Source organism: Rhipicephalus microplus, chromosome X, assembly GCF_043290135.1.
Source record: "Rhipicephalus microplus isolate Deutch F79 chromosome X, USDA_Rmic, whole genome shotgun sequence".
Classification (NCBI taxonomy): domain Eukaryota; kingdom Metazoa; phylum Arthropoda; class Arachnida; order Ixodida; family Ixodidae; genus Rhipicephalus; species Rhipicephalus microplus.
This window is the reverse complement of record NC_134710.1, coordinates 14,033,616-14,046,214: the sequence shown is the minus strand read 5'-3', so window position 1 is coordinate 14,046,214 and position 12,599 is coordinate 14,033,616. Positions and strand designations below refer to the sequence as shown.

General features: G+C 45.6%; 1 protein-coding gene across 3 annotated transcripts in view; it reads right to left on the bottom strand.

Annotated features, from left to right (window-relative positions):
* The window catches only part of sp3 (phosphatidylinositide phosphatase spermathreecae), a 109,212-nt gene that overhangs the window by 78,357 nt on the left and 18,256 nt on the right, over positions 1 to 12,599 (bottom strand). For all 3 annotated transcript variants that reach the window (XM_037426597.2, XM_075881851.1, XM_075881850.1), the window contains exons 7-9: positions 8,654 to 9,038; positions 3,286 to 3,478; positions 3,150 to 3,227 (exon numbers count right to left, since the gene is read on the bottom strand). In XM_037426597.2, the coding sequence (XP_037282494.2) occupies positions 3,150 to 3,227; positions 3,286 to 3,478; positions 8,654 to 9,038 (656 nt within the window). The remainder of the gene's footprint in view (positions 1 to 3,149; positions 3,228 to 3,285; positions 3,479 to 8,653; positions 9,039 to 12,599) is intronic.

Here is a 12,599-nt window from a genome sequence, read left to right as displayed (position 1 = left end):
ATTAGGTCATTGGGGCACTGCTCAATAACTGCTAAAAGGACAGATGTGGGGTGATCGGCCATTGTGATGCGTGCTGTGCACATTCCTGTGATGGCAAGAGTTCTTCCGTCGGCGACACGAATAATGCCAGGAGCAGCCGGTGTGTGAACTTTCTTCAGGCGGCGATGAAGTCGGGCACTCATCACAGAAATATGCGCCCCGGTGTCAATAAGTGCAGGAACAGTCAGGCCGTCAACGTCGATGTCAATCAAATTTCGTCGTGTCAACAGTACAAGGAGAGAATTTGAGGTCAGTATCGAGGATGCAGCTTCACCTCTAAGAGCTGCACTGCTTAGTTTCCCTGATGAGAATGGAGCGGGGAGGTCACGCATCGTCATAGAGGAGAAGGGGACGACGGGCGACGCCCAGGTGGCAAACGAGACTGGTGACGTCGAGGCGACGGTGAGCGGCTGTGCTGTGTATCAGGGGCATCGAAGGTGAAGGGATTGCAGGGCGGAAGCCGGCGATAGTTGTCGGTGATCGGCGCAGGAGGCTAGAGACGGCAGTAGCTGTCAGCGCGGTGAGCAGTGCCATAATGGGTTCTGATTGATTGATTTGTGGGGTTTAACGTCCCAAAGCCACCATACGATTATGAGAGACGCCATAGTGGAGGGCGCCGAAAATTTCGACCTCCTGGTGTTCTTTAACGTGCACCCTAATCTGAGCACATGGGCCTACGACATTTCTGGCTCCATCGGAAATGCAGCCGCCGCAGCCGGGACTTGAGCCCGCGACCTGCGGGTCAGCAGCCGAGTACTTTAGCCACTAGAACACCGCGGCGGAGCGCATAATGGGTTCTGGACGAAGACCAATGATTGAGGCAACACCGTGTGACGTGACCTATGCAACAGCAGTTAAGAGTATATCGGCCGATCATCCACAGTTTGCCATTCCGCTGGATTGTGAGAGCGTGGATAAGACCGTTCCCAAGGCGATGACCTGGGTCGAGATGGCAACCTTGAATGGAAGCCAATTGATAGAGACTAAGCAACGGCGCAGACATTAAAGCCCAAATTGCTGAGTTCTTTCTGCACAATCGACTGCACCAAGAAAACCTGAGGTACTTGCGAATCGACGTGGCCATTGGTGGGAAGAGCAGGTGTAATTGCTTCAATTTCTCGCCGGACGATTTGTGTAATTTCAGACGCCGGTGAATACTGATGACGAGAGATCAGTCCATCTTCGCAGGAGGACGTCGCACCAGTGTTGGGCAGTCAAGTGAATGATCTTGAAATATGCCTGTTTTTGGCCAGTTAAAAACGTCGGCATTCCTCAATAATTTCGTCCACGGTCGCACAGTTCCGGCACATTAGAGGTTGAACGAGTCGTCCGCTATCCCCTTGAGCACGTGGCCAGCCTTACCAGACTACGACATGTCGTTGTCGACATTACAACATAGAGCCAGCACGTTCTGTATATACGAGATATACAGCTCTGTGGACGTCTGAGCACGGATGGACAACTTCTTCTTTGCAGCCGGCTTTCGACCGATGGGCTTCCCAAATAAGTCGCAAAGCTTCTGCTTGAAGGTGTTCCAACTGCCGACCTCCTCCTCATGATTCTCGTACCAGACCTTGGCCGTGCCTTTCAGGTAAAACAGCACGTTGGCCAGCATGATAGTTAGATCATACCGGTTGAGCGCACTGGTACGTTCATAGTCGGCTATCCAATCATCGACATCAACTTATCCGTACCGCAGAATGTTTCTGGGTGCTTCAGATGCGTCAGCACGTATGTGGGTGGGGGTAGGGCCGGTCGAGGCGTTACTGTGGATGGTGCATGCGTTTTCGAGGCCGATGGAGAGGTGGCCGTGGGATCAGTCCCGTGTTCCATCACGGAAACTCCGATTTGACGACCACTGCAAAGTTCCGTTGTATAGTGCTTCGTTACCCGGCACCTCTACCAATTTGTCACGGGGATTACAAACACACAGAGGAGAGAAACGAGTGTACTTCCAATATTTACAGGTAGGTGTGACATCACAGGGCTGCCAGCATCTCGTGCCACGAATCCCCTTCTTCTTCATCGATCCGCCTACGATGCAGGAGCCATGCCCCACTGCCTCATAACAATATCGTTAGTGGCTTTACCTTCCCTGTCTTGTACTGCATATATCTGGTTCTTGCTGAAGCCTAGTTGTCCCTTCACTGCTTTTGAGTATTCGTCCGTTCTTTAGAGCATGTTCAATTCTCTCCACGTTATTACTTTTTTTATGCCAGCTACATTACATTTAGTTATTAACATCAAAAGCTCTGCCAATTCTATAGTATGTTGTGTTTGAGGCTTCCATGTTTTATGACCTTTCTTAATGATTTTTGTGCCTCCTAGGTGAGCTTGCCAGTGTACTGTCTAATGACTGTACCTTTTAACTTCCACTGCCCACTACGTAATGATACTCGTCAGATTATCATTCACTGCATTAAAGCTAAGGTTCATTTTCTCTGTTATAGCTGAGTACCTGTTCTGAAACGAAACCCTTCAGATTCTGCCATTCCTTCCTCAAATTTAGGCATAAGAATTAACTTATGTGCAAAGCTTTTAACAAAGAAGTTGCAGGGCATTCTAGGAAACACATAAATGTGCAGACAGCTACTGCCTTCCTGCTGGTTACAAAAAAGGCTACACATCTTAAGATCAGTCTATGAAGTGCATGCTGATGGAACCATTCTTTTTCTTTTTATACTCATAAAAATACCATGGTCTGTGGTTATTCCTCATAACTATCCCCAATTCCATTTCATTCTGCCATTTTTATCTTTTGTATTCGAGTAAAGCGCAAAATCAGCAGTTTTTGAGCGACCTGGTTAAATTACATGTTTTTTTTTGTAGGCTATATTTCTCTATTTGACACATAAAGTCAAGATGTCTTAGTATACCAATACAAGATAAATTGGACAAGACAATTTTTTTTATTTTTGAGCTTAAAGTTTGCATAGTTCATTAAAGTAGCATCCATATATTATTACCCGTAAGCTTTCTCAAGCATGAACAGGAAAACAGAACTCATATCGCATGGCTTCTACACAGGTACATATGCATGAACACACAGGAGCAATCAAAAAGCGGTTTTTTTAAGAAAACAAGGGGAAGTATTAGCAATGTACACTTACCAACAGTATCGCATGTCACGTATCAAGTCCTTGATGCCATCTATGAGAACTGAAACATTCTCAAAACGCATACCTCTACTGCAACAAAGAACCCATTTTAGAACAGCTTTCAACCATGTAATTTTGCTTTACATACCAATACTCATGAAAGTCAAAGCTGACATAAGTCAGTTCAGGGCAGTCCAGGTGAAGAACATGATTCAGGTATGCATCTGCCAGGAGTTTTTCTTTGCCAGTTTGTTCTACAAGGCTGATTATAACCTGGCTGCCATAGAGTGCTATCTGCTCAGCGAAGTGTTTTTCAAAGGCTTGTTTTGTTTCTTCTTCATCTGTAAATGCAAATAGTGAAAAAAAAAAAAGTCGTGTCCCAGTCAAGCAGTTTCAGCTCGTAAGCACAGTAACTGTGTGCAGGTGTAAGACAGCACATTAGAAAGTAAAAAAAATCATGATCTGGGAATAAACAGAATCAATCGTGAGAAAAACGTGATTGCATGTAAACAGGTACGATGTAACATCATCTGCAGCATTGTTTGTCAAAGGACATGCAGCACATACTGCACATGCAATCCTGCATACCACAGCAAGATAAATGAATTTCAAACATCTAGTGCACAACACAGAACAAAAACCAAGTGAAAACTGACAAGAGTTATTTTTCTCTCTCTATTTTTTCTGGTTATCACTCGGTCGGTTGTCTTGGATTGTGTGCTAGATTCTGAAATAGAATAACAACATGACCAAACTTAGATTGTTTTGAGAAATAAAGATTACACACTCTTTCCTAGATAAAATAATTATCCTTTTCTTACGAATTCTCCACGTTACAGCGATAATGCAGTTTCTTTTTTTTTACCCTGTTCTGATTACCATGCAGCCAGTATATCTCTTTTCACCTGTGCAGCTCTTATAACATGAATCAATGCAGCTCTCACATCATCCACCAGAAAATCAATCACTGTCGTTGCCAATAGCTAACATAGAGGCAGCTTGTTGAAGTCTAGAAAAATCTATAAGCACCAGAACAAGTCACACCTTCACATTTTGTGTAGCTTGAGTGAGTCTCCCTTTTGCATGCTGTCAAAGCATAGCATGGTGTAATGGCACAGCTAGACAACTTTAGTATAATAAAGGTGAAACAAAGGAATACTAATATGAGACAAAAATACTAAAAATTGTTTCAAGAGATGAAAAACATCCTTGAATGAGAAATGTCACTGGAGCCAAAGCAGGGTTAGTACAAATTTCAAGGAAAAAAATTCAAGGATATTCCAAGGAATTTCCCGGGCCTGTCATATATTCTTTGAGGACTAAAAAACACCATCCAAATGAAGGTATTACTTTGTTTTACCATAACAATGCTTCAAATTATGACAAAACTTATCTCACTTATACATATATACTTTAAAATCAATTTAACAAAGTCATCACCAAGCTTAAATTACTTTGTTAAATCAAGAAAGAGCTTTTTTAGTCCTTCGAGACTAAAAATTGTAACAGAGACACCCAAAATCTGCCAGAGCATTGTTTTTGCCACTAAACCATGTGTACTTGAATGAAAAGCCCAATCTGGCTCACATATGCGGTCCGCCCAATGCAGGCCACGTACACCATCATGTGGAACAAGACATGCAGCCAAAATACAAAAACGGGCATAATCAATGGAGCGATTATGCGACCAGTGTAAGCAAGAAAGTCGCGAGGAACCATCGCTTCACTCACAGACGCCAACGCGTTCAAATCAATCATTATTGAAAGTGCATTATAATTTATTCTAATCCTGCTGTTTTGTTTTACTTCTTATTGATATTTGTTGTCCCACTACTCTCTGTAATGCCCAGTGTTTTGAGAGTAAATAAATGAAATGAAATGAAATTAGTGTCATCTGTTGCACAAATCATGATGTAACAAAAGCGCACAGTAAGGTTTCTGTTGGAGCAGTGACAGAAATGATAAACCATCACCATCTGTAGGGCCATCTGATATGTAACAGCATGACTGTTGAGTACACTATTTGGTACATGTGGGTGGCATATAACCTTGTCAAAATAACCAATATAACCTTCCACTATGTTTATATGTAGGCAACCGTGGTGCCTTTGCTCACGTGCTTGTGTTAGTTGTTGAAGTTCGAAAGCGTAACTATAGCTTTTCTTTCTCGCAGCTCGGCTACTCCTCTGGCGACATAAATCTCGCGGTTGATCAACAGGTACTGGTCGCCTTCAACGACGCCTTGCATATTTGTTGATATCTGTGTGCCGACAGAAATGCTTGGTCGCCTTCAACGACGCCTTGCATATTTGTTGATATCTGTGTGCCGACAGAAATGCTGACGCTAGAGCGAGGGGAAATGGTGACTTGTTCTTCCAGTACATGTAAGGCGCGCTTTCCTGATGGTATGTGCAGCGGCAGTGCTTTTTCTGTCGATAAGGTTATCGACTTTGATCTAAGTAGGTTGATGACTGCCCCGTGAAGGGCTAAGAAGTCCAGATCAACAATGATCTGTCTCTGGAGCAACGTTGTAAGACTACAAAGCTTGCGGGGTAAATCCGGTTGTTAATCGAGACTCTTGCTGTGCAGATTCCTGTCGGTGTTACTAAATGACCTCCAGCTGTCTGGATCTCAAGGCCTTCCCATGCGGTCTTCACTTTCCTCAACTTCGTGGCGAATGCTCCGCTGATGACGGAACAGCTCTCGTCGACACCGTCAACACAGCTCTGGTGTCGACGAGAGCTGTCACATTGTGGCCGTCGATAAGAACGTCGAGGTCGCTAGTTCGTCGTCTTGAGCTGCAGTTGGGACGTGGCGTCAGGTCACACAACTATGTTGACTTGTTCCGATGGTTCCGTGTTGGTCATTAGGTTGTCTTTGGTACGTGAGGTTCCGATGTCAGGGCATGCTCGCGATACCGTCGTGTTTTTAAGGTTTCATCATGGCGTTGTCATCGGCAGCGGAGGATCATCGGTTGTTGGTCGTACAGCAACCACCCCTCCATCGGTTGCTGCGCTCATTTATTTGAAAAATGCGGGCTAGGCGACCGGCCACGGATTAGGCCCGAGTACGGACGGCGGTGCGGTGAGTTGTAGCGGCCAGGCGACAGAGAAAGGTATGGTCGTCGTTCTTGCCCCTGTGTTTTGGTGATGTAATCGACGATGTCGCGAGGCCTTTCACCCAGCTGCGGACACAGCGCATTGACGGCAAATCCCCGGAGGCCCATCCGTCGGTACTGGTAGCGGCGGTAGGTGTGGCTGGCTTTCTCACAGTGGTAGCATAGCAGGCGGTTGTCAAGGACGCGCCAAACGTCCGTTTTCCTTGGTGTGTAGCACTGGCCGAGAGGAGAACGGTAGGGCGTCGGCGGTGGTGGCGGCGTCGGTGTCGGAAATTCGGCGGTGTGGCATCTTGGTGTGGGCGTGGAAGCGGGACGTATTGGCGGGCTGCAGCAACGTAGTTCATCGCGTGCGGCTGAGGCTGTGGTGCTTCGGAAACTCCTAGCGATTGTTGAACTTCTTCGTGGACAATGTCGGCAATCGAGTCCACTCGGGGTTGCGATCAAGGCAGTAGTTTCCGTAGCTCCTCCTGCACAATCTGCGGGATCGTTTTATGTATGTCGTCAGAGCTGAGGGGGTGAACAGTTGCACTGTCTTGCGTCGTTCGGCGATCGTACTGGCGGGTACGCATTTCAAGCGTTTTCTCTATTGTCGTAGCTTCCGATACAAAGTCTTGGAGTGTTTTGGGTGGGTTTCACACCAGCCCAGCGAAGAGGTCTTGCTTTACTCCTCGCATGAGCAAATGGACCTTCTTCTCTTCGGTCATGTCGGGGTCAGAGAGCCAAAACAGACTAATCATATCTTCTGCGAAGATTCTGATGCTTTCATTCGGAAGCTGCGCCCGTCTTTAGAACAAACAAGCGGCCCTCTCTTTTCAGGCGACGCGTGTGAACGTTTCAAGGAATGCACCGCGGAAGAGATCCCAGGTTCAAAGTGATGACTCATGGTTCTCGAACCAGGTCTGCGCCGCGTCTTCCAAGTAGAAGTAGACGCGACGCAGCTTTTCATTAGGGTCCCACTGGTTCGAGGCAGCCACTCTGTCGTACGTCTCGAGCCAGGTTTCCAGTTCTTCAAATAATGATCCGTGAAAAATGGGCAGCTCTTTTGGCTATTGCATCACGACCATGGCAGGCGTTGGCACAGCCGCTGTCATAGTTGTCAATGTACTGTTGGTGGCCTTCGGCTTGCGACTGTTATCAGTCAAGAAGAGCCCCGTACTCCGGAGGCAGCCCTCGTTGCCGGCCGCTTGCTCGCAGGTCGAGGTTGGCGGAAATGCTTGGTTCACGGTTGGGGCTTGGCTCTCGAATAGAGGGGGGTGTTCAGTACGTGGACGGGAAGCACCTCCACCAGATGTCACGGAGGCGTGACGTGAACGAAGGAAACAGACTGCAGGTCGAATAATAAACTGTTTAATCGGGCCGAACTTGTGGCCACGTAAAAGGAAAGTCAGGTTACAGCAAGAAGCTGGCAGTGATTGCGGCGAGCAGGGCGTCGGCCGTCGATCAATTGGCAAGCGGCGAAGTATGTCGGCATTTATACACTTGTCATTGAACATTCTAGTGTTATCGCTAGGCGACCCAGGTTCCAGAATAATCTGAAAGGTTCATGAAGTGGGTGTAATCTTAGCAAAACGATCTACTACAGCCTCGAAGCTTTTCTAACACCATAGGCGTGATTTGCACTGAACATAGTGTAACGGGGCGATAACAAAATTTGAGGAAAGGAACGTGGCAATAGAAAACACAAATCAACTACATGCCAGCTAAACAGATAACACAAAGTTCTTTCAAACTGCCAAATAAATGTTATTGTACTAAAAGCAACAGTAATCATGAAGTTTTCTTTACTGCTGGTAGTGTAAAGGGCAACAAAGTTGTTATTCTGCTCTCTCACAGAGTGCCACATTATTTTGAACATGTCAACAGCCCCAATCCTGTGCGACATGATGGGCCGTACTAGACTTCTACAACATTGAATGTGTAAATTAATTGTATTTATGGCACTTCCTCGTTTATATTTTGTCACCATACCAATTAGTCCAATACAAACGATTCATACACCTAAATGAGAGATCATTATTGATTTTTAAAGTGCGAAAAACATGACCACAAGAGAGGACACAGGACAGAGTGCTAAAGACATGTTATGTCACATGTTCTCTTTTGTGGTCCTGTTTTTCCGTGCTTTAAAATCAATAATGAACCAACATCAACTCTCCCAACAAAAAGTTCTATTAAATGAGAGGTGTATCAATAAGATTTTACATAATCTAGTGGCATAACATTTCGCAAGCACAGCTCTGTTACATAGAATGTACTGTTCAAACTAGCATACTTTCTCTTCATTGCATGCAATTTTCATTTTTTAAAAATTTTTTGCTGTGAAGTCAGGCAAAGTCATAGATTCAAATAATCAAGGAAAATATATGCAAGAGCTCACATCTCAAAAAAAGTAGCTTACCCCTATCAAGGCGCGGAGGTGGACGATACTTGTAGCCCGGTTGACTCCAAAAGACGGGCACCGAGCCACGCACTTGCACAAATGACACCACATGGGCAGCGTGCTCAAAAATTTGCTCGGTCTCCACATAGTTGGCGCACTTGCCCATTTCATCCACCCCTCGCCGCTTGTAACGCGTTCCTGCACGGTAACGACTTCGTCGCGACACTAAGGTCATAGTAAACTCCTTCGCCGTTGGTCGTGTAGCACTTTGCACATCAAACCAAGCCCCTGAACTGTCCTGTCCAAGTGCTGCTTCAGTGTGGTTATCATCAATGGGGTCAAGTTGGCAGTGCTCAACTTGCACAAAGCCTTGAATAACAGGTAAAATCCAGTGGTCGCCACCCTGAAAGAGAGAATAAATCAGCCTGCATTTTTGAAAAACAGCACTGAACTTCACTCTTTGGTCAGATAAAGGTCTCAACCAGCCATGCCAAGTACAGTATCAGTCGATTTCATCTTATGACAGTGAATTTCTTTAACTAACGCCTTTCAATCTTTCACCACTCTATTCCCGTCTTTCTTCTCTTTGCACTACTAATAGTTCATTAAGTTAAATCTGGGTTTCTGATGGTATGCACACACATATGAACACTACACTAGTGTTTGGAATTCATTTTTATGATTATCAATTATCACATCATTTATCACAATCAATTATCCCATCAGGTGTGCAGCTATCAGTTCACACTGGCAACAGGACAGTGATTGAGTTGGAAAACACATTCTGGCAAAACAAATGTCAATGAAGTTTTACCCTTAAATGAAGGGTTCAAACCAACTCAAAACTGATGCTAGACTTCAAACACAGCATGATGATGAGAACGTAGGTGGGACAGAGCACAATATATGAGTGGTGCAAATGGTTTCAAGACAACCACAAGTCAGTAGAACAGAATGACCAGTCAACGCTCCTTCTTGACGGTGAAAATTTGTGGACAATTTTCAGGAATGACGCAGAATATTTTACACTCCTTCCCTTCAATCTATGGAGCACATACATGGTGAATGCTACTGTGCGGTTTCATGTATACAGGGTTGTCTACTCTCAGAGTGAACACTACACAGCATGGCCGCACTATACCTAAACCCTTTGCACTTCCAAAACTTCTGTAAGTTCTGCCAACTTTCTAGACGTTGTGGCCCTGAAACACTTCACTAGTTTTGAGAACCACGAAAGGCAAACAACAACGGTACGAGAAAAACTGATCAGCCTTTTACTTCTGCATTTGTTTTTATCCGCAAGTCTTTCACAATATTTGAGCAGCAGGAGGTGCCTGACAGCGGACCACTACAAGCATGTTGCGCTGTTGTAAGGAGAATTACAATGAACCACAAGGGGTTATAGGGGTTGTGACACCCAATTTTTTATCATAATCTGCATTACGAGGGTTAATCCTAGTGTGTTCACATAGCAGCAGGCAATATTTTTAGCACATTTAGTCGAGCACTTAATCCAGTCACTCACTCACTCACACGCAAGCACGCACGTACACACACATATATATAAGAAAGTAGATGCGCTTTGACATAACTGTTTATTCAGCCAACGTTTAGACGAGAACCCCGTCTTTTTCAAGGCATAATGCCTTAAACCTTGCGCAACCGAAATTAATCTTCTGCATATATATATATATATATATATATATATATATATATATATATATATATATATATATATATATATATATGTGTGTGTGTGTGTGTGTGTGTGTGTGTGTGTGTGTGTGTGTGTGTGTGTGTGTGTGTGTGTGTGTGTGTGTGTGTGTGACGCTATGATGACTGGGCGACGTGGCCTGGCTCATACGCCATGTTTACTCGATTCTCAACCACTTCTTCTCTACTTCTAACCATCCCTGCCTTCTTACGTCACAGGATTCCCCCTCCCCCCGAAAGATGGTACCGGTTACAAACTGCAACAAATTGAAGAAGAGAATAAACAACATAATGGCCAAATTCAGTTTCACGTCCCGACGGAGTTCCACAATCTCACTAAATCTTCTAGGCCGAGGGGGCAGTCCGGTGATCTTTATGACGACTCTGGTGGACGAGCTTGACTGTTGCATTCTGGATAGAGTGCGCCACACATAGATACTGGCAATACTGCTTGAACTGTTCTGGGGACTAAGCAAGGTTGAAACGCATTGTTGCATCGGCGGCTCGTATTTCGTGGGTGTTGTATTTTTCGTCGTGAATGGTGCGATTCTGGTGCTTCTTGCTTTTGTGCTTTTTGACAGACTGTGACGAAATGCCTGAGTGCTTGCGGTGTGCAAGCAGTGCTTCCGCGTCTTTCTCGACGTCTTCTGTGGTGGTGCAGTCGGTGCAATAGCAAGTGCAGGGAGTGTCTCTGGTGACTTTTCTTTGTGCGAAAGTGCCTGACGTCTTTAATGAGAGATCTAATTTTCCGATGTTCTTCTAATGGAGAGTGCGTTTCCGTCAAACTTTGTGTTTGTTGATGCCCTCGTTGCAGTCTCTCTTGTTGTAGCATGAGTTTGTGAACTTGGCTTTGCTGAGGCTGCTTGGGAGATGGCTGCAGTGGCGCCCTTTCCGGAATGGGGCATTTATTTCCTTCGGTGTTTGACGCGTCCTGTAGACAGCTGATGAATGTTGAACAGGTTTCTTGCTTATCGGGCATGGTTGATGGTGCGCCATCATTGCTAGCCTGCTCTTCAGATGCTTCTGTGACGTGGTTGATTACGGACGCTTCTGAAAGACAACTGTGTACGAGGTTAGATGTATGATTTGCTTCTGAATTGGTTCGATTCTTGGATTGGTGACCACTGCATGAGGGTACCACATGTGACGTCGCATCACCAGGTTGAAAATGCAAATTTTGGCAAGTCTGCGGTGCCGTGGAAATGAACTCTTGCGACAAAAAACATTCAGAGTTGACAGATGGTTCATCAGGGGCTTCTTCTTCGCGGCTCAATATGAGTGGTTCTTGCGCCTGGTAGCATGCGACGTTCGATGCGTCTGAGCTTTCTGTGTTTGGAGTTTCTGGTGGCTGCGCACTGGACGGCAACACCGCAACAAGGGTAGGTCGGTAAGGTTTGAGTTGTGAATGGCCCTCTTTCTGTGCAACTAACGATGCGAGCTGTTCTGGCACATGAATCTGGGTGGTAAGTCCAGGGCTTGGCGTACCATCGTCCGAGCTCCGCAGCTCTATCCCACCCATTGTGAGCGTGCTTGATGTGAGATGGACATTGTGAGTCACGAAAGAGTCAAGCGATGGAAAACCAGGAGGCGGGCCAAGTCTGCGAGATGGGGAGTAAGCTGCTCCAATGCGTGGAGACTGATTTTCACTCTTTGAGTCATCTTGGCGTTGTTTGGTATTTTCCCCATGTGTCAGCTGGTCTACTATGAACAAGGCGTCCTTATGACACGAATAGTGATCGTTAGGAGCCTTTGAAGAGCTGCGTCGTAGAAAACCAGGTGGTGGACCATGTATGCGAGACGAAGCATGAAAGGCATCAGTAGGGTGAGCGACGTCTCGTGTCGTATGTTGGTGCCACGACTTTGGAAATGCCGACTTTCGTGCACAAAGGAGCTGCGCTTGACGATTGGGTTTTTCCCAATATACGCATGGCCTTCTGTAAGTAAACGCAGGTGCCACTTCGTCTTGAGGCCCTTGTCGATTCGCGCTCGACTTTCGAATGCTTGAAGACTGCTTAGGAAATTGACGATAGTGTGCAGTTGTCTCTAGATGGTTGGCAATAAGTAAGTCTTGGTCATAGTCATTAAAACGGGTAATCATCTCCTCTTTGATTTTTTGCCATGACTCGTTCTCGAATATGTGAATTAGGTAAAATTTGAATGCCTCACCGGTGACGTAGTCGCTGAAGTTCGTAACCATCTCCCGTTCTGACCAAGATGCAGCGGTAGCGTGGAGTTCGAACAGGTTGAACCA